General features: G+C 52.4%; 1 protein-coding gene across 1 annotated transcript in view; it reads right to left on the bottom strand.

Annotated features, from left to right (window-relative positions):
* Window positions 1-934: 934 nt before the first annotated feature.
* Window positions 935-26,391, bottom strand: part of cicb (capicua transcriptional repressor b) — a 47,895-nt gene continuing 22,438 nt past the window's right edge. Inside the window, 20 exon segments of the mRNA XM_061251266.1 lie at window positions 935-3,335; window positions 6,332-6,463; window positions 7,086-7,254; window positions 7,881-8,031; window positions 8,675-8,832; window positions 10,537-10,889; window positions 11,171-11,303; window positions 11,305-11,840; window positions 12,627-12,814; window positions 14,842-15,002; window positions 15,324-15,463; window positions 15,739-16,678; window positions 17,073-17,170; window positions 17,394-17,532; window positions 17,662-17,879; window positions 18,248-18,380; window positions 18,974-19,156; window positions 19,573-19,684; window positions 20,349-20,529; window positions 21,350-21,499. Coding sequence (XP_061107250.1) covers window positions 3,058-3,335; window positions 6,332-6,463; window positions 7,086-7,254; window positions 7,881-8,031; window positions 8,675-8,832; window positions 10,537-10,889; window positions 11,171-11,303; window positions 11,305-11,840; window positions 12,627-12,814; window positions 14,842-15,002; window positions 15,324-15,463; window positions 15,739-16,678; window positions 17,073-17,170; window positions 17,394-17,532; window positions 17,662-17,879; window positions 18,248-18,380; window positions 18,974-19,156; window positions 19,573-19,684; window positions 20,349-20,529; window positions 21,350-21,499 — 4,553 coding nt within the window. The 3' untranslated portion in view covers window positions 935-3,057.

Here is a 26,391-nt window from a genome sequence, read left to right as displayed (position 1 = left end):
GAAGATTTCCTTTTTGGCACCAGAGGCTTAATGAACTGCAATACCTCCAGTGACCGCTGGAGATTGTGAGCTTCTGGGGGAATGTCAATCCCTGGTCCCCTGGTAAGCCCGTTTTTTGGACCGTTTGCCAGCGGTTGGTCATGTGACCCATCAGAAGCAGGCGTGCCGGTGGAGGGGTCCACTGTTGGTGGCTCCCTGCTGTGCCGGGGTGCGAGGACACAGGCCTTTTCATCTCCGTTTGGGGCCAGACTAGAGAGGACTGTGGCTGCCACTTCAACCCAGGTTTTTATTTGTTGGAAATGACCTGACTAACCTTTACTGATCCGGTGTAGCAGGGTTTTTATAAACTTTTTTTTTAAAAGGGGAAAAAAAATCCATCTAAGTTGCTGCCTGTAAGTCTTGACTACCATTCTCAGGCTGTAGTCGTACTCTACCGGTCTAATGTGACTTATGAGCTGGTAACAATGGAATAAAACTGTTAAGGTGTCAAATCCACTTTGTTTTCAGGTAGGATAGACGTGTCTGAGGCCAGATGGAGGCAGCAGAAGGGCTAGGTTTTATAGGCGTTTAAATATGTTCAGTTGTGATGTTCTGTTGACTAACAGAACAGAGACAGTTACATAACCCAACGCTGTGTACAACCACCATTGCTTAAGGCGGCGCTTGAAAGCCAAGTTCTAGCAGGTTGTCTTCTGGGCCTGCTGTACGTGCGTTTGGCACGTACCTCTGCGGTGTTGGAGACAATTTCACATTACAATTCCTTACAAACAGATGGCTTATTCACTCCTGTTAATTACCATCTGAGTCTATCCAGAAATATCACCTGGTTTTACAGAATTCACGCACGCGTTTCAGACACAAAACTACTTCGATGAAAGGCACGGTCTTCCTTTTCGTACCTCTCGCCGATGAACAAACTACAGGGATACAGGGGAATGAGTTATGTTTTTATTATCATCAACCTGTTTTAACGTAAGAAATATTGCACATGGTCAACATGCCAGTTCGGAAAGACTGGCCTTTGCCACCCTTAAAGGTAAACGTCTGCCTTCCAGAGTTAGAGCAGTCACTGCATCACACACGTACACCCTACAGAAACCCCACCGTGCGTGTTTTACAACGGACACAATACAACTGCAAAATCCCATTTAATCAACATCCCCAAAGGTTAGGATAAATATAGTCTGGCATCCTCCTTCTCCACTTCTATCTTTCTCTATCTTATCCCTCCCTCTCTCTCTCTCTCTCTCTCTCTCCATCCTCCTCAGAACACACCTCACAAACACCTTCATTTACCCGTCCGGATGAGAAGCACGAGTGTGTAAACATAACCGTACGCTGAATAGATACAAACTCAAGTTATTAATATAGACTTCTTATGTATATCTTCGAGTAAAACAAGTAACACAAAGTGTTAATATTCATATTCATTTATTTTTTTCCATTTTACAGTTTAATGTCCTGTAATGTCGTTGATATTGAATTATGCTTTTTTTTTTTTTTTTTTTTTTTTTTAAATCATCATTATTATTATTATTATTGTCGTAGTGAGTCTGGTGACTCTACAGTAAATATGTACAAGACAACCCGGTCTGTGAAGACGCCCCGTCCACTCTCTGTGCCCCCCTCCCCCGTTCCCTCCGCACTCAACCGTCGAGCGCAGGAGAGAGGGAAAAAATAAAGTGACAAAAGGAGGAAGGGGGAGGAAAGAGAGATGGAGGGATAATAATGGACAGATAAGATCAAGCTCTGAAACGATGGGAGAGGGGGATGAGGGCATCTAACGGAACGCTTTCCCCCCCCCCAGCCCTCCCCGGCAACAATTTAAAAAGAACGCGCTTCTCTCTCCGGCAGCCGTGGCGGCGGAGACGGAGAGAAGGTAAAAAGGGAAGACTGAAAGAGAGGGAGTGAAGGAGAAAGAGAGCGCTGGTCTCCTACGCGTGCCCCGCCCCCACCACCCCCTCCCCAGGTGAGAAGGAGAGACTAGCAGTTTTAAAGATAGATCGGCAGGTTATGAGGATTAGCTACAATAACAAGAGAAGGAACAGTATTTGTAATAATAATATAACATATAATGAACTGGAGGATCACGCAAGTCAATTAAAATCAAGTTTGTCGCCTTTAAAAAAAAAAAAGAAAACGTTTTAAAACTCTTCGGTCTCGTTTTATGGGAATAAAAGTATGCGTTTAACATCGACCGCCGAGGCCGTCAAATCCGGAGCCCAAACGTGCCCCCCCCGCGCCTTCCCTCATGGCCAACCAATCAAGAGCGCAGGTCTGTCCCAGCTGGTGTCTCTTAGGCCAATCACAGGAGGGCAGCGCTCCCAGCTCCAGAGCCATCTGACGTGACCCAGATTCTGCCCCAGTTCCGCACACCGGCAGGGCGGTGAATGTTCAGCTCCGCGTCACCGGCCCACCAGCAGGGGGGGGCGAGGCCTCCATTTTGTGCACTTTCAGGAAACAGGCCCTGTGACTGACAGCGTGTACTATCCAACCAGCGGGTACTCCGTGTCCTTGGCCCGGTTCAGCAGCCAATCACAACGCTTCCTCTGTGGGCTCAACCAATAAAAACACGTGTGCCAAAAGGAGTCGGTCCGGCGAAGAGATACCCGTGGCCACAGTTTAGGCAAAGTTCTCGCTGCAGTGTAACAGTTTATCGTTGGGAAAACGGTCCAAACGTCTGTCCGTGTTAATGGAAGCCTTAAAATGAGTGCTGAGAGTATTAACGGTGCGGCGCTAATGCTAGTCCTGTGGGTCACTGTGTCAGTCAGTAGTGATGGTATGCTGTGTGTGACGTGCGTGTATCTACGGATGTTTGTGCCACTGTGTTCCAAAAAGAGTGCAAAACAGGAGAGGGGTGTGTACTTAAAAAGACCCTGTCCCTTTTTCATTCGAAAATTTCCCTTCCGAAGCCTAAAAAAAAAAAAGACCCTCTTTCCCGCTGAACCACCGAGAGGCAGGCGGACAGAGGCTGGGGCGTGGCTTATGCAGAAAGGGGGGGGCGGGACCTGGAGGGTAGCCAATCAATCAAAAGAGTGCGTCCCGTCTCCGCGGCGCTCATCTGGCGGAGTCCTGCGATTCGCCGGCGCTGTGGTGCTCGGCGGAGGGGCTGGGCTCCGCCTCCCTGTCGGCCGGCTCCGCCCCCTCGCCGGGCTGCGCGCCCGAGGGCCCCGGGAGGGAGGCGGGGTCCAGGCCCACCAGGCCCAGGCCCCCGCTCTCCGAGGGCGCCGCCGTCTGCATGATCTTCTGCCGCACCTCGCGGATCTTCAGCTGCAGGCACACCTTCGTGGGGAAGATGTCCGCGTACCGCGCCTGGAAGGCGGCCGTGGCCTGGGCTGGGGGGGGGAGAGAGAGGGGGAGAGAGGGTTAGAGAGTGAGAGAGAGAGAGGGTTAGAGAGTGAGGGAGAGAGAGAGAGGGAGAGAGGGTTAGAGAGTGAGGGAGAGAGAGAGAGGGAGAGAGAGAGAGAGGGTTAAAGAGTGAGAGAGAGAGGGAGAGGGTTAGAGAGTGAGGGTTAGAGAGTGAGAGAGAGAGAGAGGGTTAAAGAGTGAGAGAGAGAGGATTAAAGAGTGTGAGAGAGAGAGAGGGTTAAAGAGAGAGAGAGCCTATTGTCTAATAGTCAGCTGGTACTGAGACTAACTAATCATCTCACATCTAACAAGAACATCTCTCAGGCCAGCACTGCTTCACAAACACAAATCAGAATAAACCAAATTGCTAAACAAAATAAAACCATTTATCTGGAACATTGGAACAACCAAACCAAAACACAAAACAAGCTTACTTGCTACCTGGCCCTAAAACGAGAATACAAATTGGCTGAATATCTTGTAACTGTCCGAGATATGAAGCAGAGACGACTCCTTACCAAGTACAGACTCAGTGACCACAACCTAGCCATTGAAAAAGGTAGACATAAAAAGTCCTGGCTACCAAAAGAACAGAGGATATGTGGTCACTGTATGACAGGTGAGGTTGAAATGGAGGTGCACTTCCTTCTAAAATGTGAAAAATACAAAAATATCAGAAAAAAATATTTTAATAAATTAAAAAAACATATCCCCAACTTTCTCCATCTAGAAGAGAGCAACCAACTGCCGATAGTCTTGGGAGAGGGAACAACTGCACATATTGCAGTAAAATATGTGTCTGAATGTCACATACTCAGAGACAGTGAGTGACAAAACAAACACACACACACACACACACACACACACACATATTAAATGTACCTGTTATATAAACTGTTATTATTAGATTAGCTTGTTATTAGTATGTTAGAAAGATGTGTCTAATTATATGTATGTATGTATATATATATGTGTATATACGTGTGTATGAATATGCATGTGCATGTATATATGTGTATATATATGTATATATAGATTTATTATTGTTAATTATTATCCTTAATTTTGGGTTTTTTTTATTTTTATTTTTTTATATAATAATCATATTACTCTGTTATTTTCATCTGTTTTAACATGTTCCTTGCCATGCTTTGGCAATACAAATGCAAATTTTGTCATGCCAATAAAGCAATTTGAATTGAATTGAGAGAGAGGATTAAAGAGTGTGAGAGAGAGAGGGTTAAAGAGTGACAGAGAGAGAGGGTTAAAGAGTGAGAGAGAGAGAGGGTTAAAGAGTGAGAGAGAGAGGGGGTTAAAGAGTGAGAGAGAGAGGGTTAGAGAGAGTGAGAGAGAGGGGTTAAAGAGTGAGAGAGAGGGGTTAAAGAGTGAGAGAGAGAGGGGTTAAAGAGTGAGAGAGAGAGGGTTAAAGAGTGTGAGAGAGAGAGGGTTAAAGAGTGACAGAGAGAGAGGGGGTTAAAGAGTGACAGAGAGAGAGGGTTAAAGAGTGAGAGAGAGAGAGAGGGTTAAAGAGTGAGAGAGAGAGAGGGTTAAAGAGTGTGAGAGAGAGGGTTAAAGAGTGTGAGAGAGAGGGGGTTAAAGAGTGAGAGGGTTAAAGAGTGAGAGAGAGAGAGGGTTAAAGAGTGACAGAGAGAGAGGGTTAAAGAGTGAGAGAGAGAGGGTTAAAGAGTGAGAGAGAGAGAGGGAGAGAGAGAGAGACAGGATTAAGAGTGAAACAGTGTGAAAGACACTCTCATGCGGAGTGACTAGATAAGTCCTTGTGATTCAGCCTGAATGCGTGTGTATTAACAGGTTTATTGAGTGGCTTTTTGAGGCTGTGTATTAACGGTTTATGAGTGGCGTTTGGAGGCTGTGTATTAACAGGTTAAGAGAGAGAGAGTGATAGAGAGCGAGAGAGAGTGATAGAGAGCGAGAGAGAGAGAGTGATAGAGAGCGAGAGAGAGAGTGTGAGAGAGCGAGAGAGAGTGATAGAGAGCGAGAGAGAGAGTGATAGAGAGCGAGAGAGCGGCGTTTGGAGGCTGTGTATTAATGGGTTAGAGAGAGTGATAGAGAGCGAGAGAGAGAGTGATAGAGAGCGAGAGAGAGAGTGTGTTTGGAGGCTGTGTATATCTGATAGAGTGTGGTGTTTGGAGGCTGTGTATTAATGGGTTAAAGAGAGAGAGTGATAGAGAGCGAGAGAGAGTGATAGAGAGCGAGAGAGAGAGTGGCGTTTGGAGGCTGTGTATTAATGGGTTAAAGAGAGAGAGTGATAGAGAGCGAGAGAGAGTGATAGAGAGCGAGAGAGAGAGTGATAGAGAGCGAGAGAGAGAGTGATAGAGAGCGAGAGAGAGTGATAGAGAGCGAGAGAGAGAGAGAGTGATAGAGAGCGAGAGAGAGAGAGTGATAGAGAGCGAGAGAGAGAGAGAGAGTGATAGAGAGCAAGAGAGAGAGTGATAGAGAGCGAGAGAGAGAGTGATAGAGAGCGAGAGAGAGAGTGATAGAGAGCGGCGTTTGTGAGGCTGTGTATTAATGGGTTAAAGAGAGAGAGTGATAGAGAGCGAGAGAGAGTGATAGAGAGCGAGAGAGTGGCGTTTGGAGGCTGTGTATTAATGGGTTAAAGAGAGAGAGTGATAGAGAGCGAGAGAGAGTGATAGAGAGCGAGAGAGAGTGATAGAGAGCGAGAGAGAGAGTGGCGTTTGGAGGCTGTGTATTAATGGGTTAAAGAGAGAGAGTAATAGAGAGCGAGAGAGAGTGATAGAGAGCGAGAGAGAGTGATAGAGAGCGAGAGAGTGGCGTTTGGAGGCTGTGTATTAATGGGTTAAAGAGAGAGAGTGTGATAGAGAGCGAGAGAGAGTGATAGAGAGCGAGAGAGAGTGATAGAGAGCGAGAGAGAGAGAGGCGTTTGGAGGCTGTGTATTAACAGGTTAAAGAGAGAGAGAGTGATAGAGAGCGAGAGAGAGAGAGCGATAGAGAGTGGCGTTTGGACCTGAGGGGAAGAAGCCGTGCTCCTGGAAGAGCTGCATGACGAGGGCGCGGCGCTGGTCCAGGGTCCGCCGCAGCGAGGAGTATGGCACCTTGTCAAACTCCAGCTCCCCCAAGATGTCCTCCCCGTCAGTGCCTGGGGAGAAAGGAGGTGCAGGGGGGAGGAGAGGAGGTGCAGGGGGGAGGAGAGGAGGTGCAGGGGAGAGGAGAGGAGGTGCGGGGGGGGGGGAGGTGCAGGGGGAGAGGAGAGGAGGTGCAGGGGGGAGAGGAGGTGCGGGGGGAGGAGGAGGTGCAGGGGGGAGGAGAGGAGGTTCATGGGAGAGGAGGTGCAGGAGGGGAGGAGAGGAGGTGCAGGGGGGTGAGGAGAGGAGGTGCAGGGGGGGGGGGGGAGGTGGGGAGGTGCAGGGGTGGGAGGAGGCAGGCAGGGGGAGAGGAGAGGAGAGGAGGTGCAGAGGGGTGAGGCGGGGCATGTCTCAGGCCTGGCATGGCACCGTCTCTCACTCCATCGAGCACACTAACGCGCCCTTACTTCATAGTGTTGACTGGATAAAAGTTTCACGTGTATTTGTCATGTGCACAGGAACAGTCTATCACAGCAGCTGCTGCAGAGACAGGCCCAGAGTGAGAACTCACACTGAGCCCATCAGCCATTGTGACAGGCTCAGTGTGAACTCAGCAGTGTACATTACACACAAGAGCAGCTGAACGAGGGTAATGCAGCGCAGTGCACTGTGTGGGAGCGGGGCGGGGCGGCCTACCTGCCCTGTCGAAGGTGAAGATGTCCCCCTCACACTTGGCGGCGCTCTTGGGCGTGCTGGGCTCCGAGCTGCAGCTGGACCTCCTCCTGCTCTTCCTCTTGGGGGAGACGGGGTCCTCCGTGGAGGAGTCCAGGTCTGGAGGAGGGAACCGGAAGTTTCCAAACTCACACTTTTGTCGATGTTTTCACTGAGCTCAGAGGGGTTCAGTCAGCTGCTGGAGAGAGCATCCTGCTGCCGGCTCTCATCTCCACTTCTCTACTTCACTTCCATTAACCGCAGCTAGTGCTGGGCCAGGGGCAGAGGAGCGCTGCTTCTCTGTCCCTCCAGCTCTCCCCACCTCCCCTCTCTTTCTCACACACACTTTCTTCTTACTTTAGCTTTCTGGTTTGCACACACTCCAACTCAGTTTTTCACCCTCGCCCCCTCTCTCTCTCTCTCTCGCTCTCCCTCCCAGTCTCATCTGTAGAGTACTCCTCCAGAGTTGGGCAACTGCCCAACCTCCCTCTGGCCTCTCTAAGCCCATGATCTCTCTCTCTCTCTCTCTCTCTCTCTCTCTCTCTCTCTCTCTCTCTCTCTCTCTCTCTCTCTCTCTCTCTCTCTCTCTCTCTCTCTGTCTCTCTCTCTCTCTCTCTCTCTCTCTCTCTCTCTCTCTCTCTCTCTCTGTCCCCCCTCCACCTCTCCCTACCTCTCCTCTCTCCCCCTCTCCCCCTCTTCCCCTCTCCCCCTCTCTCCCTCTCTCCCTCTCTCCCTCTCTCCCTCCCTCTCTCCTCCCCCCTCCTCCCTCCTCTCTCTCACCGTGGAGTTCTTCCTCTTCCTGCGGTAGCTGCCCAGGATGGCGCGGGGGGAGGTGGCCAGGCTCTGCAGGGTGGGGGAGGGGAGCACCTCCTCCGGCCGGAACTCTGGCAGCTCCGCAAAGCGCTCCTCAAAGTACACCTCCGAGAGAACCCTGGGAGAGACAAACAGTCAGAGCAAAATCACACACTGACATCATACGCGAATATAACACACAAACATCATACATCAATAACGCACACCAGCAAACAATCGTGTTTAAGTCAATGAAATGATCAATTGTCTGGTTTATCAATCATCCGCAGGCCGGGTCTCAACTGACTGTGGGACATGAACACCCCACTCAGATGGGCCCAGACTTTCAGCCTCTCAGCCTTTCAGCCCCTTTCAGCCCCTTTCAGCCTCTTTCAGCCCCTTTCAGCCTCTTTCAGCCCCTTTCAGCCTCTTTCAGCCCCTTTCAGCCCCTTTCAGCCTTTCAGCCTCTTTCAGCCCCTTTCAGCCTTTCAGACTCTTTCAGCCTTTCAGACATTCAGCCTTTCAGCCTCTTTCAGCCTTTCAGCCTCTTTCAGCCTTTCAGCCCCATTCAGCCTTTCAGACTTTCAGCCTCTTTCAGCCTTTCAGACTTTCAGCCTCTTTCAGCCTTTCAGCCTCTTTCAGCCTCATTCAGCCTTTCAGCCTCATTCAGCCTTTCAGCCTCATTCAGCCTCTTTCAGCCCCTTTCAGCCTCTTTCAGCCTCTTTCAGCCTTTCAGCCTCCGCCCCTCCCGTCCGATCTCACCGCGGACGCGCGTCACTCACTTGTCCACAGAGTCGAAGGTCCTCTTCAGCGGCGGGGGGCGGGCCTTCACCTTCTTGGGGGCGGGGGCATCCTTGTCACTCTGAGGGGGCGGCAGCGCCGGCTCCGCCCCTGAGGGAGGAGGCAAGGGGGAGGAGGGGAGGGAGTCCCTCCACCCGGTCTGCAGAGAGGGGAGAGGAAGAGAGGGAGAGACGTTAAGAAGGGGAGAGAGGAGAATAAAGAGAGGAGAGACACAGAGACAGAGAGAGGGAGGGAGGGAGAAAGAGGAGAGGAGAGAGGCAGTTAGGAAGAGAGAAAGAACATAGAGAGGACAGAGGGAGGGAGGGAGACGGGAGCGGAGAGAAGGAGGGAGTGGGTGATGAAGGCGGTAGATGAGCAGCAGTGAGTGTGTGAAACAGGGCTCTCCATGGCATTAGCCTCTCCGCAGCGTGACGACCCCTGACCTGTGTGTGGGACTGAGGCACTCAGGCAGAGCCCGGCACTCTGCTGTTCTGTTCCTGCTCCAGTACTCACCCACCGGCGGCCATTTTCCTCCACCCCAGCCCAACACTGATCATTCAGTACTCACACACACTGCTGTTCCCCACATCGATAACTCCAGCCCAACACTGATCACTCAGTACTCACACACACTGCTGTTCCCCACATCGATAACTGCAGCCCAACACTGATCACTCAGTACTCACACACACTGCTGTTCCCCACATCGATAACTCCAGCCCAACACTGATCACTCAGTACTCACACACACTGCTGTTCCCCACATCGATAACTCCAGCCCAACACTGATCACTCAGTACTCACACACACTGCTGTTCCCCACATCGATAACTCCAGCCCAACACTGATCACTCAGTACTCACACACACTGCTGTTCCCCACATCGATAACTCCAGCCCAACACTGATCACTCAGTACTCACACACACCGCTGTTCCCCACATCGATAACTCCAGCCCAACACTGATCACTCAGTACTCACACACACTGCTGTTCCCCACATCGATAACTCCAGCCCAACACTGATCACTCAGTACTCACACACACTGCTGTTCCCCACATTTATAACTCCAGCCCAACACTGATCACTCAGTACTCACACACACCGCTGTTCCCCACATCGCTAACTCCAGCCCAACACTGATCACTCAGTACTCACACACACTACTGTTCCCCACATTTATAACTCCAGCCCAACACGTCTTGGACAGGTCACTGAACGCTGCTGCTTACGCTTCTCGGAATACTACATACTACATACTACATACTACAATACTACATTTTTATTTCACTTGTATTTATACAGGGTAGGTTGACAGAGCACACATGCTCATTTACAGCCTAGCCTGCATGTCTTAGGGCCATTCCATGCCAACTCCTGGAGGTTGCACCACAGCACCTCTTGGAATCCCCTGCGTATTATTAGATAATGGTGAGACACAGAACTTGTTTTGCCAGTCGAGCCATTTAAAGTTTGGCGGGTGTCATCGTAAATGGCTCTTCCAGCAAAATGAAGCGAAGCTCAAATTTTCTGGGATTTGAAATCTCGCCATTGTTTACCAGAAAAAGAGAAAAATCCAAGGGGAGCTGTGGCTTGGAATGGCCCCTTCCCACGCAGCCACGGGGAGAACGTTCAAACTCCACACAGACAGGCCAAACCCAGGACCTTCCTGCTGTGAGGCCGCAGTGCTGTCTGTCCCGCTGAAGTAGGCACAGTGACGGTGATTAACAGAGAGGGGAAAGTGTGGCAGAGAGGGGAAAGTGTGGCAGAGAGGGGAAAGTGTGGCAGAGAGGGGAAAGTGTGGCAGAGAGGGGAAAGTCTGGCAGAGAGGAGAAAGTGTGGCTGGAGGGTGGCCAGGTCTCACCTCTTTGGCCCCGTCCCTGCTGCGCCCCGCGCTGGGGTCCCCGGGGCCGTGGCCCTCGGTGGGCGTGTCTGGAGGGCCCTCATCAGCGAGGTGGGGCAGGGGGGAGCCGGTGTCCGCACTTTTCTCCACTTCGAAAGAGAAACGGCTGCCGGCGCTGAAGCTCTCCTTCTCTCGCTCCCTCTCTCTGTCCTTCTCCCTCTCCCTCTCCCTCTCTCTCTCCCGCTCCCGGTCCCGGTCCCTCCCTCGACCCCCTCCTTCGTAGCTGCCCACAGGGATGTTGGCGACTGTAGCCTTCACTTTCTGAGGGGTCCTGGCCAGGACGGGGGGCAGCTTGGGTGTGCCCGGCGCACTGCCTGAAGGAGAAAGACCGGAAAAAAAAAAGACCCTGAGCAAACAGAAAAAGGGTAAAAAAGCAGAACAGAAATACACAGGGAAAGGGACAAAGAGAAGGGGCTAGAGCAGGGATCATCAAATCACGGACCTCGAGGGCTGAGAACTGCTGGTTCCCCACCCTCCCTTTGCCTGAGAGTCGGATGTAAAGACAAAGCCCTAACTGTTCAGTGAACCACGTGGGAGAAAAGGAAACGAGGGCTGGATTGGGACCGGTGACCCCCACACAGCCTGCAGCTCTTACCTGTGTGTGAGGGCAGGGGAGGGCTGCCGGCCCGCAGTGACGCCACGGAGCCACCGGAGGTCACCACCGAGCCGCTGCCGGGCTTGCTGCAGGGCTGGGGCGGCCGGTCCGCCTGTCTGTCCGTCTGCGGGTGCGTCAGCGCGTCGGGCTGCCTCTCGGCCTGCATGTGGGGGGGCCTCTCCATGGCCAGGTGGGACTGCGTGTGCGCGGGCCTCTCCGCCAGGGGCTGGGGCGCGGTGCGCGTGCGACGGCCTCTCCATCTGGAGCGCGTGCGCGTGCATCGGTCTCTCGGGCTGAGGCTGGGGCGTGTGCGCGTGCGACGGTCTCTCAGCCTGGGAGGGGTGCGAGTGTGACAGTCTTTCGGGCTGGGGCGTGTGCGTGTGCGACGGTCTCTCGGGCTGGGTCGTGTGCGTGTGTAACACTCTCTCCGGCTGGGGGCTGTGTGTGTGTTTGGGCAGACCGTGGGGGGAGAGGTTCGAGGGGCTGGACACCGTGTACACCACGCTGGGAGGCACCGTCGTCACGGACATCACTCCCGTTGCCACGGTGACGCTGGGGGGAGGGTAAATGGCGGTAACTATTTGCCCCCCGGCTCCAGAGGTGGGGGTGGGTAGAGAAGACAGTGGGGGGCAGTTAGGAGACTGCGCCGATGCTAGCAAAGGAGGCTGACCTGAGAGAGAGAGAGAGAGAGAGAGAGAGAGAGGGAGAGGCAGGGAGGGAGGGAGAGAGAGAGAGAGGGAGGGAGAGAGAGAGAGAGAGAGAGGGAGGGAGGGAGGGAGGGAGAGGGAGAGGGAGAGGGAGGGAGAGGCAGAGAGAGAGAGAGGGAGAGAGAGAGAAAGAGAGAGACAGAGAGAGAGAGAAAGAGTTTGAGTTTTAAGCCACCTTTATTGTGACACTAACAAATAAAGCTTAACATCACAGGCTATTAAATGCCAACAGAAAACGAAAAAAGGAAACTTACAAAACACATAAAATGCAAAACATAACTGCAACGGAGACTAAGAAAACAGAAAAAGAAATGGTTCACAGAGCAAGACACAACTCTCCATTTCCATCAACAGTGCACAGGACACTCCCAAACCCCCACATTTTCCTGAACCCTTCTATGTTTCCTACAAGCCTGTAGTACACATGCTCTACTCTGAGCCTGGCTGCAAGCAGCCCCCTGAACATTTTAGCAGGATCTACTGACCCCATCCCTCTGATTTGATTCTTTCGGGTTTTCCATACTGCTAGTTTAGCTGCCCCTGACAAAATATTAATGAGCGTTTGCACACGCTTCTTCTGTGATGTGAATCTTGGCCCAAAAATGAAAACCTCACATGAAAACTCCTCCCCAAGCCTTAATAAAAAGGGAGGGAGAGAGAGAGAGAGGGGGAGAGAGAGAGAGATAAACACAGTGCCAGATACAGAGATTAGCCGTAAACGGCTGGGCTATCTTGAGTGTGACGCTGACCTGCGATCAGTGGCTGCACCAGCGTCTGGCCAGGGGGCGCTATAGCAGTGAAGCCCAGGGTTGCCAGGGGCGATGGCACGTAGGCGGACCCTGGAAGGGGAGGGGTCTGCTGTGGGGAGGAGCCGGTCGTCGTGGACACCAGAGGCAAAGGGGTGGGGCCTCCTGGAGTGGACTGAACGTACGTAAACCTGCGAGAGTGAGAGAGTTATGATGCAATTATTACGTTATAATTATTTTATCCGTTTATCATTGTTCTTATTTGATTTGTTATAACACTTTGGCAATATGTATTGTAAAATATGTCATTCCAATAAAGCACTTTGAATTTAATTTAATTGAGAAAGAGAGAGACCAAGAGAGAGGGTCACAGAGACAGCGAGAGAGAAAGAAAGGAGAAGAGAGACAGAGAGAGTTGAGGAGAGAGCGAGAGAGCAAGAGTGAGAGACAGAGAAAGAGAGATGAAAGGAGAGCAGAGAGAGAACAGTCAGGACTGAACATAATGTGTGCAGTGTTGGACAGCAGTGTGGGGGAGACAGGGTGGAGTGGGTCTAGAGTAGAGTGGGTCTGGAATAGAGTGGGTCTGGAGTGGAGTGGGTCTGGAGTGGGTCTAGAGTAGAGTGGGTCTGCAGTGGGTCTGGAGTGGAGTGGGTCTGGAGTGGGTCTGGAGTAGAGTGGATCTGGAGTGGGTCTGGAGTAGAGTGGATCTGGAGAGGGTCTGGAGTGGGAGTGGGTCTGGAATGGGAGTGGGTCTGGAGTGGGTCTGGAGTAGAGTGGGTCTGGAGTGGGTCTGGAGTGGAGTCGGAGTGGGAGTGGGTCTGGAATGGGAGTGGGTCTGGAATGGGAGTGGGTCTGGAATGGGAGTGGGTCTGGAATGGGAGTGGGTCTGGAATGGGAGTGGGTCTGGAGAGGAGTGGGTCTGGAATGGGAGTGGGTCTGGAGAGGAGTGGGTCTGGAATGGGAGTGGGTCTGGAGTGGGTCTGGAGTAGAGTGCATCCGGAGAGGGTCTGGAGTGGGAGTGGGTCTGGAATGGAGTGGAGTGGGAGTGGGTCTGGAATGGGAGTGGGTCTGGAGTAGAGTGGGTCTGGAATGGGAGTGGGTCTGGAGTGGGAGTGGGTCTGGAGTGGAGTCGGAGTGGGAGTGGGTCTGGAATGGGAGTGGGTCTGGAGTCGAGTGGGTCTGGAGTAGAGTGGGTCTGGAGTAGAGTGGGTCTGGAATGGGAGTGGGTCTGGAATGGGAGTGGGTCTGGAATGGGAGTGGGTCTGGAGTAGAGTGAGTCTGGAGTGTGTCTGGAGTAGAGTGGGTCTGGAGTAGAGTGGGTCTGGAATGGGAGTGGGTCTGGAGTAGAGTGGGTCTGGAATGGGAGTGGGTCTGGAGTAGAGTGGGTCTGGAGTAGAGTGGGTCTGGAATGGGAGTGGGTCTGGAGTGGGTCTGGAGTGGGTCTGGAGGGGAGTGGGTCTGGAGTAGAGTGGGTCTGGAGTAGAGTGGGAGTAGAGTGGGTCTGGAGTAGAGTGGGGTCTGGAGTGGGTCTGGAGTGGAGTGGGTCTGGAGTAGAGTGGGGCTGGAGTAGAGTGGGGCTGGAGTAGAGTGGGGTCTGGGGTGGGTCTGGAGTGGAGTGGGGCTGGAGTAGAGTGGGGCTGGAGTAGAGTGGGGCTGGAGTAGAGTGGGGCTGGAGTAGAGTGGGGCTGGAGTAGAGTGGGGCTGGAGTGGGACTGGAGGGGAGTGGGTCTGGAGTAGAGTGGGAGTGGGAGTAGAGTGGGTCTGGAGTAGAGTGGGGTCTGGAGTGGGTCTGGAGTAAAGTGGGAGTGGGAGTAGAGTGGGTCTGGAGTAGAGTGGGGTATGGGGTGGGTCTGGAGTGGAGTGGGTCTGGAGTAGAGTGGGGCTGGAGTAGAGTGGGACTGGAGTGGAGTGGGTCTGGAGTAGAGTGGGTCTGGAGTAGAGTGGGTCTGGAGTAGAGTGGGTCTGGAGTGGAGTGGGTCTGGAGTGGAGTGGGTCTGGAGTAGAGTGGGGCTGGAGTAGAGTGGGGTCTGGAGTGGGACTGGAGTGGAGTGGGTCTGGAGTAGAGTGGGTCTGGAGTGGGGCTGGAGTAGAGTGGGTCTGGAGTGGGGCTGGAGTAGAGTGGGTCTGGAGTGGGGCTGGAGTAGAGTGGGTCTGGAGTGGGGCTGGAGTAGAGTGGGTCTGGAGTGGGTCTGGAGTAGAGTGGGTCTGGAGTAGGTACCTCGTGGGCGGGGGCGGCAGCAGCACAGTCTGTGAGGGGGCGGAGCCTGGAGCCATCACCGTGGCCGTCCCCATGGAAACTGGAAAGGGGCTCCCAGGATGCACCGCCCCCCCAGACGGGAGCTGCGATTGGACGACCGGCATGGGGGCAATCTGGATTATCTGCGGAAAGGGACACAAAGCGAAGCGGCTATGACCAATCTCCTCCGCCGGCGCTAACAGGGTCACACCACGCGGAGCTGCAATTTCTCACACCGTCGCAGCACAAAGGCCGCCAAACACAGGGAATAAATGTATTTTTACCGGCGCGTTTGACACCATTTAAACGCTCAGCCCTTTGTGAGGCTGATTGCGGCACTTTGTGTTCTGGTTCTGCGTGTTCTCTCGCCTCGTCACCGTCACTGGCATCTGCCAAACGCATCACAAAGGTTGCCATGGCTACGGGCACTTGTGTTAGCGCGCGGGCGCTAGCGGAACGCTCACCTTGCTTCCTGGCTGCGCACCGTTTTGAACAGGAAGTGGCGGGGCCACCAGTGGAAACTGCTGAGAGGGAGCAGGTGCTGCCCGCACCGTCGCCATGGGGACCAACATCTTGCCCTGCAAGACTGGGGACTGCGTTTGAACTGCGGGGACAGAGGAGGAGGCAGCTGAGAGGCGAACACTCCACCGCTCCCCTGTCTCTTAACTGGGCCACTTACACAAACACACAGTCGGAATAGAGCCCGCTACGGTAATCTACACCAGCCTCTAGCAATCCCTCTTTCACATCATCCCAGTGACATAACAGCTCCTTATCCTGAATAAGGCAAAACTAGCTAGTACAACCATGCTAGCTGGAAAAAAACCATGATAGAACGTTAAACTAACGTACGCCGCAGCGTTCCCCGGCTCTCCTCACCTCTGGCTCCCGAGCTGACCACTCCCATCGCCGGGCTGGAGGCGTAACCCGCCACCTGGCCCGCCCCCGGCTGCTTCCCGTTGGCCAGGGAGACGTGCGTGGGCGGGGCGGTGGGCAGGGTGAAGATGCCGGTCTGGTGAGGGGAGGGGCTCTTGGGGTGGCCGGTGGCGGACAGGGTGGGCAGGATGTACTGCACCTGCGTGACGGCCTTGCCGCCAGCGGGGGGCGCCAGGGAGGGCGCGGGGACGAACTGCGGCTGCAGCAGGGACAGGGGCAGGGGCCCGTTGCTCTGCCCGTGGGGCGGGGCGGGCGGCGGCGGGGGGGTGATGAGCTGCACTGTGGACTGGGCGGGGAAAGCGCTTCCCAGCACCAGATTGGTCAGCAGCCCCCCTTGCCCCGCCCCCACCCCTACGGGATTGGGGGAGGACGACGAGTAGTACCCGCCCCCTCCGGCCACCCCGCCTCCTCCCCCTCCCGTTGGTCCAATCAGCAGCTGGGCCTGGGGCGGGGCCAGGGCCGGGGGCAGCGGGCTGGGCGGGGCGCGGCCCTCGCGGGGCTTGCTGGCGATGGGGATGGGGGTGCTCACCACAGGACGCACCACGTTGGTCACCACAGTGGAGGCCACACGCACCCCGCCCAGTCCCAGCAGAGGGGACAGGCCCACGGGAGCCCCGGAGATCACCGACTGGCCTGAGGACAGGGAGACGCCGCCGGCTCCGCCTCCCTCCCCTCCTCCGCCTCCTCCCCTCATCCCCTCCTTCACTCCGCCGCTCTCCATCCCTCTCTTCCTCTTGCGCTCGGAGCTGCCCCCTCCGCCGCCCCCCTCGCCGTAGCGCTTGGAGGGGTAGGAGGAGAGAGAGGCGCTCCGCCCCATGGAGGAGGAGTGAGAGATGGAGGGCGAGGAGGAGGAGGAGGAGCAGATCACCGGAGCGAAGACGCGCTGAAAGAGAGACAGGAAACCGTTACGTTACGTTACGTTACGTTACAGTCATTTAGCAGGCGCTGTCATGCAGAGCCACATACAAAAAAGTGCAAATCAGAACCTGGGTCAGTGCGAGAGTACTGCAGAGATTAACATGTAGGCAGGCAGACCGGCAGGCAGACAGGCAGGCAGGCAGGCAGGCAGGCAGGCAGGCAGGTAGGCAGGTAGGCAGACAGGCAGGCAGGCAGACAGACAGACAGACAGACAGGCAGACAGGCAGACAGGCAGACAGGCAGACAGGCAGACAGGCAGACAGGCAGACAGGCAGACACACAGACACACAGACACACAGACACACACACAGACAGGCAGACAGGCAGACAGGCAGACAGGCAGACAGACAGACAGTTACCTTGTGGTCAGTCTCATCCCCAGAGCCGTTGTCACTGTCACTGTCTGTCACCCTCTCCTTACACTTCAGATCAATGGCACTGCAATGGAACGTGTCCTCTGTGAGAGAAAGAAAGAGTGAGTGAGAGGGAGAGAAAGAGAAACAGAAAGAGAAAGAGAAGGGTAGGGGGAGGGGGAGGGAGAAAGAGTAAGAGGGAGAGGGAGAGGGGGAGAGAGAGAACGGGAGAGAGAGGGAGAGGGAGAAAGGCAGTAGAGAGGATGGACAGAGCGTACAGACACCCCTGAGGTGACTCCATCAGCAGTGTCTCACAGCAGTGCTCACCGATGACGTCATCGTCTCCCTCCTCCTCACAGATGACCATGCGCTCCTCGTCGCTGGTCATGTCCTCGCTCACCCCGCGCTGGGAGCGAGAGAGCGCGGGCGGGCGGCCGGAGAACTGGGCCCCTCCGTCCCCACACATCTGAGCAGAGCAGGAAGAGAGCCAGCGCTTTTTACCCACCGCCACTTACAGCTGATTAGACTAAGCGGGGGATAGTCCCTCGTGGAGCAATGCGGGGCTTAGGCCCAACACCCGGCTTGAACCACCAACCTTCCAGGTCCCAGCGGCTGTTCCCCGTACCTGCGCCAGTTCCGCCAGCGCCTGGCTGTTCCCCCTCTCGCTCCTCTCCAGGCTGTGCACGGCACTCTGGGAGAACGCGCGGGGGCGGGGCAGCTGTCCGGAGTGCCCCTCCCCCACGCCCCGCTCGGCCACGCCCACCAGCCCGGGCCCCCCTTTCATGTCCACCCCAAGAGACACGGGTGGAGGTTCTGAGAGGAGAGAGAGGGAGAGAGAGAGAGAGAGAGAGCGAGAGAGAGACACACACACACATACATACATAGAAACAGTGAGAGACAAAGGGAGAGAAACAGACAGAGACAGAGAGAGAGAGAGAGAGAGAGAGAGACAGACAGACAGAGACAGAGAAACAGAGACAAACAGAGAAATAATATTAGCTTGTTGTAAGTGAAATTGCCTTTTCAAGATTTGCCAACAGAGTCAAATGGTCTCAATTCAATGGCCATATTTTCAATTCTATAGACTTTTAATTCAAGTCATAAGACTAAAATACTTGTTGAGATTTACTTCTTTTTTCGTTTTTAGGTCATGTGCCTCCCTCATCCCTGCGCCTCCTCACCGGTGGTCTCCGACATGCTCCTCTCCCTCATGTCCTTCCCCGCTGGCACCCCGCGACCCTCCGAACTCGACTTCTTCCTGTCTTTGTTGCACCACTTCCAGTCCGGGTGGGCCTTAAAGTGGGCTTCCTTCACCTGGGAGAGGGAGGGAGGGGGGGAGGGAAGGGAAGGGAGGAGAGAGAGAGAGAGAGAGAGAAAGAGAGAGGGAGGGAGGGAGAGAGAGAGGGGAGGAGGGGAGAGAGATAGAGAGATAGAGAGAGAGAGAGAGAGAGAGAGGGAGGGAGAGAGAGAGGGGAGGAGGGGAGAGAGATAGAGAGAGAGAGAGAGAGAGAGAGGGGGAGGGAGAGAGAGAGAGGGGGGAGGAGAGAGAGGGGGAGGGGGGAGAGAGAGAGAGAGAGGGAGGGGGAGAGAGAGGGGGGAGGGGGGGAGAGAGAGAGAGAGAGGGAGGGAGGGAGAGAGGGGGATAGAGAGAGAGGGAGAGAGAGAGGGAGGGAGAGAGGGGGATAGAGAGAGAGGGAGAGAGAGAGGGAGGGAGAGAGAGGGGGGGGAGGGGGGGGAGGGGGAGAGAGAGAGAGGGATGGGGTGGAGGACAGAGAGAGAGAGAGAGAGGGAGAGAGAGGGGGGGTGGAGGAGAGAGAGCATAAGAAAGGAACGGATGTGGCTGGGTTAGAAAAACAGGGCCAGCAGGAAGCCAGGGGGTGCGGGGCGGCCCGGAGGTCAGGGCTCACCTGGAAGGCCAGGTCGTGGTACTTCTGCTTCTCTTTGGGCCCCAGAGCGTACCACCACTCCCCCAGGATCTTGCTGACGGTGCGGTTGTCCTGGTTGGGGTGCCTCTGGTGCACCAGCGCCCGGTGACGCTTGCTGAAGATCATGAACGCGTTCATCGGCCGCCGGATGTGGTCCTTCTCCCTCTGAGGGAGAGGAGGGGGGGTTGGAATACAAGAAAGAGAACTGATTAAACGGACCCTCACCAGACAGAAGCTGTGCAGATATAATCAGAACTCGACACAGACAGAGAGTAAGCACTGCTGATCATGTGGAAGAGAAAGAGAACATACAGTCAGAGAGAGAAGGCTGTAGTAAGCTCCACACACACAGGTGCGGTAAGCGTCACACACAGGTGTGGTCACAGGTGTAGTAAGCTTCACACACACAGGTGCAGTAAGCGTTACACACAGGTGCGGTCACAGGTGTAGTAAGCTCCACACACACAGGTGCGGTAAGCGTCACACACAGGTGCGGTAAGCGTCACACACAGGTGCGGTCACAGGTGTAGTAAGCTCCACACACACAGGTGCGGTAAGCGTCACAAACACAGGTGCGGTACCTTGTTGGGGCTGTTCTTGTCGCTGTCTTTGGGCAGGGCGCTCAGCGACTGCGTGCGTCTCTTCACAGGGGACACGGACATCGCCGGGTCAGGGACCACGCTGGGAAAGAACCTGAACGCAAGAGTAACACCTGTTCACATGGGTACGCTGACACGGGCGCACTCTCACACAGGCACGCTCTCACACGGGCGCGCTCTCACACGGGCGCGCTCTCACACGGGTACGCTGACACGGGCGCACTCTCACACGGGCGCGCTCTCACACGGGCACGCTCTCACATGGGCACACGGGCGCGCTCTCACACGGGCACGCTCTCACACGGGCGCGCTCTCACACGGGCACGCTCTCACACGGGCACGCTCTCACACGGGCACGCTCTCACACGGGCGCGCTCTCACACGGGCACGCTCTCACACGGGCACGCTCTCACACGGGCACGCTCTCACACGGGCAAACGGGCGCACTCTCACACGGGCGCTCTCACACGGGCGCGCTCTCACACGGGCGCACTCTCACACGGGCACGCTCTCACACGGGCACGCTCTCACACGGGCACGCTCTCACACGGGCACGCTCTCACACGGGCACGCTCTCACACGGGCAAACGGGCGCACTCTCACACGGGCGCTCTCACACGGGCGCGCTCTCACACGGGCACGCTCTCACACGGGCACGCTCTCACACTCAGGGAGCAGTTCATAATAACAGCACGGCACTTGCACAAAGGTACTCCATTCATTCAGACAGTGAGCTTCACAAACACACAGGTCCTTACGGGTCGTCCACGTCACTCTCCGTCTCGCTGTCTCCCCTCTCTCTCTCAGGGTCCCTCTCCCGGTCGCGGTCCTTCTCTCTCTCTGGAAGGGGGTCATCAGGGGGGCGGGATGGGAGCCCTCTCTCCACGGCTGCGGCCACCACATTGCCGTCGTTCAGCAGCACCGAGCCGCACTGCAACTCTGACCCGCGGAAGAGAGAGGGGGAAGAACCTCATCAGGGACAGGCTGTACCTCAGACAGCCTCAGAGCGTAGCAGAGAACACACCAAATGGTAAATGGTTGGCATTTATTATTATTTACGTTTATTATTTATATGGGCATAATAAACGCCTTTATCCAAAGCGCTGTACAATTGATGCTTCTCCATTCACCCATTCATACACACACTCACACACCAACGGTGATTGGCTGCCATGCAAGGCGCCGACCAGCTCGTCAGGAGCATTTGGGGGTTAGGTGGTGGTGTCTTGCTCAGGGACACTTCGACACAGCCCAGGCGGGGGATCGAACCGGCAACCCTCCGACTGCCAGACGACTGCTCTTACTGCCTGAGCCATGTCGCCCCACACCACAGTAACAGTGCAGACAGACGCTGTGTACAGCTGCACAGATACCGGGCTCTTGACGTTCAGGAGTGCTGCTGGTTTGTGGGATTGTAATAGACCACTCCAGGTGCACCCTTGAGCTGAGTACTTCACCAGATCGTCCGGTTTCAACAGAAACACAGTTTATGTGGAAATTAAATATTAAAGCACAATTTTAAGCTCTGGCAGTTACTGTGAATAAGCAACACAAAGCAGAGGACTGTTAAAATATGCCATTACGCCTGCACTGTTGATGTAAACACTATCCAGATTTGTTTTTCAGTACAGATTGTGAAAGAAAACAACATTTGTCATCTCTGCATAAAATTTCAAAATTAGGCTTATCATTTTTTTATAAAAACACCGGCGTTCAAATAATTTCTATGCATTCTCTCCCTGAACACTTCACAACTTACCTTTGTTCTGATTGGGTGCTTGTGGGTGGTTAACAGGTTGCTGGCCCTCTGGAGGCTGGGCTGATGGATCTGATTGGCTGGGTGCCAGGAAAGGGACCAATGAATGCCAAGGAAACACTGGCACAGACCGGGGCTCCACATTGGTCCACACTGTAGATAGAAAGAAAATTATTATTTCATCATTTAAAAAATAAATAAATCTTGTCTGAGAAGACATAAGCCTAGAAAAAATAAAATCAAAGCAAATGTAAGCAAATCACTGCAACATTCCAACTAACGGAAACATCACCTGTGACATGCCTAGGTTAGGTAAAGTCACAAACGTTGCTCAGTTTTTGGCAAACAACAAAAGTGCACCATGCGCCCCCCATAGAACTTACATAACAAAAACCTGAGTGGGCAGAAGTTGCAATGAGCCCTCCAATGAGAACCCATCGACAGTACAGCCTACCGGGCAGTAAAGCACATTCCCTATGCCAACTGTAGTCTACCCTGCAATTATCATCGATTGTGATTATCATTACTGTTAAGTAAATGTCTGTAAAAGAACACCGTGGAAAGTGTTGAGTTCGAGTTGCTGGTGCTCGACACATCCACATTGACACTCTGCCGTTTCTTCTAAATCCAAACTGGGCAGCCAGACTTGGTCCTCACAGCCAAAGTACACATTAAGAATCATCAGACGCTGTCCTTCCACATTTGCCTTGTGTCATTTGGCTTCGTGTTATCAGCTAACATCAGCCTGTGTGTCTGAAAACCTAAAATGGGACAGAGACCGTTATGGATTGGGGAGTGTTCCTCCCAGTGGGCTGTTATCGGTAAAAGCACACTGATGTTTGCAAGCTCTTGCTCATTCTGCAGGGCTGGTGCTATTACGGTCAGGTCAGGTGGGTCTGAGATCTCTGTGGTGATTTTCCTCTGAGCCAGTCAGGATCAATCTCTGGTTGCCTAAGATGAGTATCACTCAATAGGTGGAATGCCAGTGTTGTATTAGGTGAGTCATATCTGTACTGAGATGAGTAATCGCTGGATGATTCGATTTAAAAACAATGACCATTTGTTTTGACATGTCTTCTGGAACCACTTTCATTAATAAATCAGTGCAAATGTACCGACAGCCTAATTGCACTGAGGTGTTTGATATCATTCCTAACACAAACAAAAAAAACAAAAAAAACAGGGCGTTTAAAAAGCTAAGAACAAAACCAGTTTTGTGCACTTCTGGGACTTACCAATACTTCTCTAAATAAAGACTATATGGAGACTCTTTCTGAGGAACATACTAGTATGATTCACATTCTCTGACAGTGCACATGATCACAGACATGCATTCACTTCAAACTACACTGAAATAGTGAGGTATTGGTGTAATCAAGTGTCCAATGCCCGCCCCCAAATAAAAAAACTGCGAATGAACACATGACCTGTACATCAGTTATCAGAGGCTGTAACTTTAATCAACCACAACAATCAGATTGATTCTGGGTTGGAGGGTTAAGAAATAACCATTACTAACCGAACATGCTCAGTCCTTGTCGGAGATACTGAGGACTTTCAGAAGAAAACATTGCTGCTGTCACTGGTGTCACTTGTTCATATACGTTGTTTAAAAAAATTAAAAAGAATAATAATAATACAATGCCACCCAAGGTTATTTAACAAAAAAATCCTTGAATTAAAATTTAGAGAATCCGGGGAATCAAGAATCAGTAACGAAAGTGATTGACATCCGCTGCAAGAGGCTGGAATGGATGAAAGTACTTGGTCATTCTTGCTGCTTTTTGTGCGCGTGCGTTCTCCGTTACTTCGTAGCTCGTCTTCAGAAGCTGACAAAAAGTGAAGCGTCCGACCTCCCCGTTTCGTGGTCGTGGCTGATGAAATTTATTTATCTATTTTATTTATTTATTAATTTATGTAACACTCCGACTAGTCAACTACAAGTGTATCCGTCTTCCTGTATCCGACTGACGTCGCCACTGATTATTCGCAGTGTTGCGTACTTATATTTCAGCTTGCTAACGTTAGCCAACTAGCCAGTTTAGTTCTAGTCAAAACATATTAGCACTGGGTAGGTTACTCTGTATAAACGGACAGAAAATCTGCGATAAAGCTGCTTGCCTGGCGAATTTCATACTTATCTTTTCAACAACGGGATCCGTACAACATTGTTGGTACTTACTCGACTATTCTCGATTTCATTTGCGTCATTTACATCTCTTTATGCAGTTTGTTTACATTGACAAATCACTGCGTTGCCGAATGGGTTAATTTAGGCCTTTGCGATCACCGACTTTGCGTAGTGTTCAGTCCGAAACGAAGGCGAAGCGGCCAGCGTTTTGATTTTCACAGTATAAATCCGTGTCTGCGTTACAATACAGGGCGTGTTTACAAAATTATTTGAACCCGAATGACAAAATCAACACGGTTAACTATGTTCCTTAAAATATCAATACTGCGTATGAATTGGCTAACATTAGCTAGCTAGCTAGCTAGGCAACTTTAGCTAACCAAGTCTATGGTCGATGAAGATGGCCAACATGAGCAAACGTTACCCGGATGTCCAGTGGTAAAAATTGAGGAGCAGAAAACGCATTTTAAATTATACCTCGTTTATTAAATAAAAAGGCACTCTGCTCTTTGTGATTGTGAATTTACAATGAGCTAACGACAGCAGCGTTATGGTTCCCTAGCTCACTAGCTAACCAGTGTTAGCTCGTGATATTTACTAAACTGAACTCAGCCAACACTAAATCCAACGGACTACAGAGTTAGTTCTTACGCAGTTAACGTGCAGCCACTGTCAAATTATAGCAATGTTAGCAAGATATGACAACGAACTTGTGTTCGGCATCAAGGCTATCTACCTAGCTATCTGAAAGACAAGTGGATAACCAGATAGGAGTTTAAAAAAAGACGGCAATCTGTACCAAGCTGTATCAACTTATTTGGAGAACACAACAACATAGACCCCACATGCAGTTAGCTACGTAATACGTAAGCTAATGCCTCTAGCTTGAATAGCTGTACTTCTGAGTTTGTTGATGTGTTACAGCTAGATATGATTGATATATGTAAACAGAAGCTCATCAACATCGGTGACAACGCGGGTTATTGACAGTCAAGTGCACACGCTGCAGTACTATTAACGCTATTTCAATAACGCTGCTGAAACAAACTATACAAAACGGACCTGCCGGAGCGCTAGTGCAGCATCTGTACACAATCCCGCGGCTTGTTCGGGTTTTGTAAGCAAAGCGACTGGCCCCTTCAACAACTAAGCTCCAAAGTGGTCCGTCCCCCCGGGAACGCCCCTGGCCTTGCACCCGCAGCACTGAACACAGCCTGTGAAACGTGGGTTGTTCGCATGTCGCGACTACCTTCCCTCCCTACTATGCAACGAACATCTAAAACATCTGTTGCCTTGATTATGTGCATGTACTTAACGAATGATTAAAATATATGTGGGAGACAATTAAAGTGATGCAACTGAATTCTGTTGATTTTTTTTTTTTATCAAGACTAAAAATTGCTAGCTGTTAAGTTGAAATCCAACAGGGAAAGCAATAGCAAACGGGTGGGCTTTAAAGGGCTCTAATGTCCTGATGTTTGCCTATATCATTTCCCTAGCTTGCTAGCTATTAGTTGGCTCCTTTGTTTATGTCGTGATCTAATTATCCGTGATGTGATTAACGAAGTTACAGTAGCTAGCTAAACTACTTGAGTGGACACACCGAATTTTGGGGTTGAGAATTGCCAAACAAGGAACAATAGCTACAAATACAACATAAAATTATGCCGACGAGGTTATACAATAAGCAGCCGCTTGTAATACAAATACTGCATTTGCTCGTTTTAGGAACAGCTATTATTATGAAACAACGTTTCTCTCAATCATTGCGTGCCAACAACAAACCAGCTCGAATCCAGGTGTTTTCCCAACACAACAGCTGCCCGAATCTTGCTCTACAGCTACTAAGCTAACTAGCTGGCTACCAAGAAATCTTTCATTTTTAGCTGTCTTGCTAACGCTGTTCTCTGGTGCTAGCTACCGACTTCTCTTTTTTTTGAAATACAACCTTCAGGACTCCCTCCCTCATATCCTCGGTCTACCTCCACCAACGAAGAAATCGAAAACAAAATATCGCTGCAAAGCAATTTCACTCAGACGATGTCAACAGTACAAGCACTGATAATCTCAATCCCGATGACAGAAAGCAAATGACCGTTGTCCAGTCTCTCGCCTTTCAAAACTGAAAAAAACGACGTTATTAAAAAAAAATAGTGGCAAGGCAGAGATGCTCTGATTCAGAGTTGTGGAAATGACGGTTCGATAGCCAACTAGCAAGCTAGCTATAATAATTAATAACAGCCCGTAAAGTCCAGCGCAATCCGTGACTGCAGCAGGTCACTCCACGCAGAAGCAACCCAAAGCTACACAGCGTACACTCCCTTCCGTCAGATCGGCAGGTCTTCGTAGTAAAAGTCGTTGTATCACAACATCATTCACTTGAACTCGACTCTTCCCCTCGATTCCTCCTCTCGCTCGTCCTTTCTTTCTTTCTTTCCCTCCCTCCCTCTTTCTCCTGTTGTAAACTAGGCTGCCCCCTCTCGCTCTCAGTGTGTCAACCTCGCCCAACCCTGCCCCACCCCTTTCCCCTCAACCACGGAGCCGTATTGGTCAACACAACTCCTCTTATCGTGCCGCCTCAGTCTGTGATTGGTCTAAACATGCGCTGGAATGTCAGTCATATGCAAATCCCACTCTGTCTGGTTCTCAGGCTCTCACTGGCCACTGCCATCAAAGAAGCTTCTACATATTAATACTCAAATGAAAATTAGGGCACGACTACCGATTGGTCCTCTTGTTATTCAGTCCTATTGTTGACGTAGCAGTTGGCGCTCAACTATTGGCCCGTAAAACAACCTCACTCCCGTCAGAAAAGGATATTTTTCATAATCCCGCCCACACAATGCTCTCATTGGAATGGCCTCCACAGTCGGTAGAAATCGATGGCTGAGCAAACCAATTGAATGCGGATGCT

The sequence above is a fragment of the Conger conger genome, chromosome 1 (assembly GCF_963514075.1).
Source record: "Conger conger chromosome 1, fConCon1.1, whole genome shotgun sequence".
Taxonomy (NCBI): Eukaryota; Metazoa; Chordata; class Actinopteri; order Anguilliformes; family Congridae; genus Conger; species Conger conger.
Note: the sequence above shows the minus strand (reverse complement) of the source record. Positions and strands in the feature narration are given on the sequence as shown.